Source organism: Populus euphratica, unplaced genomic scaffold, assembly GCF_000495115.2.
Source record: "Populus euphratica unplaced genomic scaffold, PopEup_1.0 scaffold49.1, whole genome shotgun sequence".
Taxonomy (NCBI): domain Eukaryota; kingdom Viridiplantae; phylum Streptophyta; class Magnoliopsida; order Malpighiales; family Salicaceae; genus Populus; species Populus euphratica.
Genome location: NW_011499875.1, coordinates 1,510,160 through 1,513,406, shown reverse-complemented (window position 1 = coordinate 1,513,406; position 3,247 = coordinate 1,510,160). Strand labels below are relative to the sequence as shown.

Below are 3,247 nucleotides of genomic sequence, written 5' to 3'. Positions count from 1 at the left end.
GGCCAACTCCAAGTATGTAAATTTACTTCGTTAATTCTTTCAAAATATCTTCTTTTAATATTTTCAACCTTCATTTATCTTATTGCTTTCAATTCTTTATTTCTTTTTACCTATTCATCTTCTTGAGTGGTGCAACTTAAGACATATACATATTATCTTAAGGTTTAAAGTATTAAAACACTCATATTTCATTTGATTTTACAAGGCTGTAACAGCCTTAACTCATAATTTACTTCATGAATAATGTTTTTTTCATTGGAAGAAAAAAATAAAGGACAAGTAACTTAATGGATCAAGAAATACTTGATTGATTAATACAACCAAACCATCTTGTAATATAGAAAAAGATGCTTTGTTGATTCTTGAATGAAGTAGGACATATAACAATTGACATGGATTATTCATGAACCAAATGAACAAATCTAAGTGCAAGAAGAATTATAGATTCATCAAATGATATTCGAGAAGAAAAAAATAAAATATTTAATTTAATTATCGAATCAAGTTTAAATTTTATAAGCATGTTTTATAGGTCTAGTTCCCGTGAAATTAGTTTAGAAGATGTCCCAAATAGACTTAAAAGATGTTCTTTAATATTATTGTTTTCTAGTTATTTTTTTATTTTTTTCTTAATTAGGTTTCAAAATTTTATTTTGTTTAAATTTCACTAACCATAACCATGTCAGTTTTAGCAACTATTTAAGCAATTCATATATTACTTTCAAAATAGATTGTTGTTTTATATAGTTTAATGATAATTTTATAACTTATAATCAAAACCTACCTTTCTATCTTTCATATAACAAGCCACCGAGTCATCCACACCTCAACATGACGGAAGATAAAATGATTTAATTCCTTTGACTTCCCTTTCTCAAACTTAAACTTTTTAATCCCTTTGAAACCATATGGCTGCACTAGAGATCAAGACTGCCGGCCGGCGAAATGTGGATTGCCTACCAATATATAATCCATTAAACGGAATGATTTATTGGCTCATATCCGAACCAAGGAACAAAGGACAGAGATCAGGAAGGCCTCTGCTTGAAATAACAAGTTTGGTGAAGAAGGAAAATGGATGAATCATTCAGGACTTGAGAAAACTCTCTGTCAATCTTAATTACCTGTGGACTTTCATCGAAACCGTGCGTACTTATGCCAAACCACTAGATACTCCATCAAGTCACATGTGATTAAGAACCGACCAAAACCCCTTCAACCTCTGCTTCCTTAAGTTACATTTTCTATAATTGTGTTAAAATAGCAATCATTTTTTAAGATATATGATGTTAGAAAAATCAGTTAAAGCTAAACACCTTAATATTTGGAGGAAAAGAACGTGAACATGTTATAATTGTAAAAGAAAGGTGTTCTGTTGGTCTTTTTCCATATTTCATAATAGTTGGGAGAATTGCTTTTATATTTGTTGGCAAATAAAAAATATATATTCCAGAGGCTAACCAAAAAAAATAACATAATGATTCCATCCTCAGGAACGCTATTGCGTTTAATCCACCCTTTTGAAGGAGAGTGAGACTTGCATCCACCTTCTTGTACACATTTCTCAAAAATTAGAAGAAACATAAGAAACTCGTCCACAAACCATTATTCTATGCATATATTTAAACTTTAGGGTGTGAGAGAAATTACTGCGTTTCAAGTCTTTGTCCCCTCTTCTTCCTCCTCCTTCCCTTCCCTTTTCCCTTTCTCTGCACTTCATCTCTCTCTCTCTCCCCCCCCCCCCCCCCCTTGTTTATCTTGTTTTTTTCTCTCCAAAATATACATGTAACCTCTCTCTATATATTCATATATTTTTCTTCGAGTCCCGGTGTTCCCCTTTCCCTTTCTATTTTCTTTATAATTTCACTCTCCTGTATCCTGTTTCAACATTAAACAAAACCCAAAACAGTTTTTAATCATCTAAAATATTTATTTTTCTAAAAAAATCATTTCCTGTTTTTTGTTTCCTTTTGATGTTGGCATGGCTGGTTTAGATTTAGGCACTACTTCTCGCTACGTTCACCAGCTTCATCACATACCTGACCTTCAGCTCCAGCACCAGCCTGATCCTGAAGACGAGGATCCCAATAAGGCTGGAGACGGTCTTGGAAGTGTTGGTCGCTTTTCTACTGACCACAACCCCGACGATGGCCTGCATCAAGGCCTTGACCTGGTTGCTACTGCGGCCAACTCCGGGCCAGGAGACATAATGGCCCGTAGGCCTCGAGGCCGTCCACCTGGTTCCAAAAATAAAGAGAAGCCTCCGATTATCATCACTCGCGAGAGTGCAAACACACTGCGTGCCCACATTCTTGAAGTAGGAAATGGATGCGATGTATTCGAGTGCGTGGGTAACTACGCGCGTAGACGGCAGCGTGGGATTTGCATACTGAGCGGAGCAGGAACAGTAACAAATGTTAGCATCAGGCAACCAGCTGCAGCAGGATCTATAGTGAGTCTACATGGCAGATTTGAGATCTTATCTCTGTCTGGATCTTTCTTGCCGCCTCCAGCCCCTCCAGGCGCGACGAGCCTCACAATCTTCCTTGCTGGAGGACAAGGCCAGGTGGTTGGAGGAAGCGTGGTGGGAGAGCTTACCGCAGCAGGTCCAGTTATAGTGATTGCAGCATCCTTCACAAACGTGGCATATGAGCGGCTGCCTTTGGATGAGGATGACCAATTGCTGATGCAGAGTGGTGGAGGGGGTGGAGGTGGTGCTGGTGGTGGGATTGGGGTTGGGAATAATGGTCCTTTTAATGAAGCGGGAGCGGCTTCCGGGGGGCTTCCGTTCTTTAATTTGCCGCTTAATATGCCATCTAACGTGCAGTTGCCAGTGAATGGATGGGCAGGTAACTCAGGAGGTAGGTCTCCGTTTTGAGAGAAATAATCGAATGGGTTGCTGGTGATTTTGTGATGTGTCGTATTATGGAAGCCAATTGTGGCTTTGCTGGATTGGAGCAGCGTTCTTCGGTTGGCTTTGTTGGGCTTGTTGAATAATAAAAGGTCAGCAAAATTCATGGATTATCTATCCTCAAGATCATGATCATGTTACTTCTTCTCCATCTCCTTCTTGATCTTATGGTGATGTTTTAATTTAGGGTATAACTTCTCGCTTTCCCTGTCATTTATTCTCCTTTTCTTTTTATTTTTTAGATTCTGATGGTTCCTTGAAAATAGCCTCTTTGTTCATTGTGAAACTATCTTCTACTTTATGAGAAATGGTTTGATGATGTCTTGACTATCTTAA

At 37.9% G+C, this 3,247-nt stretch overlaps 1 protein-coding gene across 1 annotated transcript; it reads left to right on the top strand.

The window, feature by feature from the left end:
• The first annotated feature begins 1,605 nt into the window (after nucleotides 1-1,605).
• Nucleotides 1,606-3,247, top strand: LOC105128290 (putative DNA-binding protein ESCAROLA). Its single transcript, XM_011029884.1, has one exon. It carries the CDS (start codon nucleotides 1,982-1,984, stop codon nucleotides 2,876-2,878), a length of 897 nt encoding a protein of 298 aa, XP_011028186.1. The 5' UTR covers nucleotides 1,606-1,981; the 3' UTR covers nucleotides 2,879-3,247.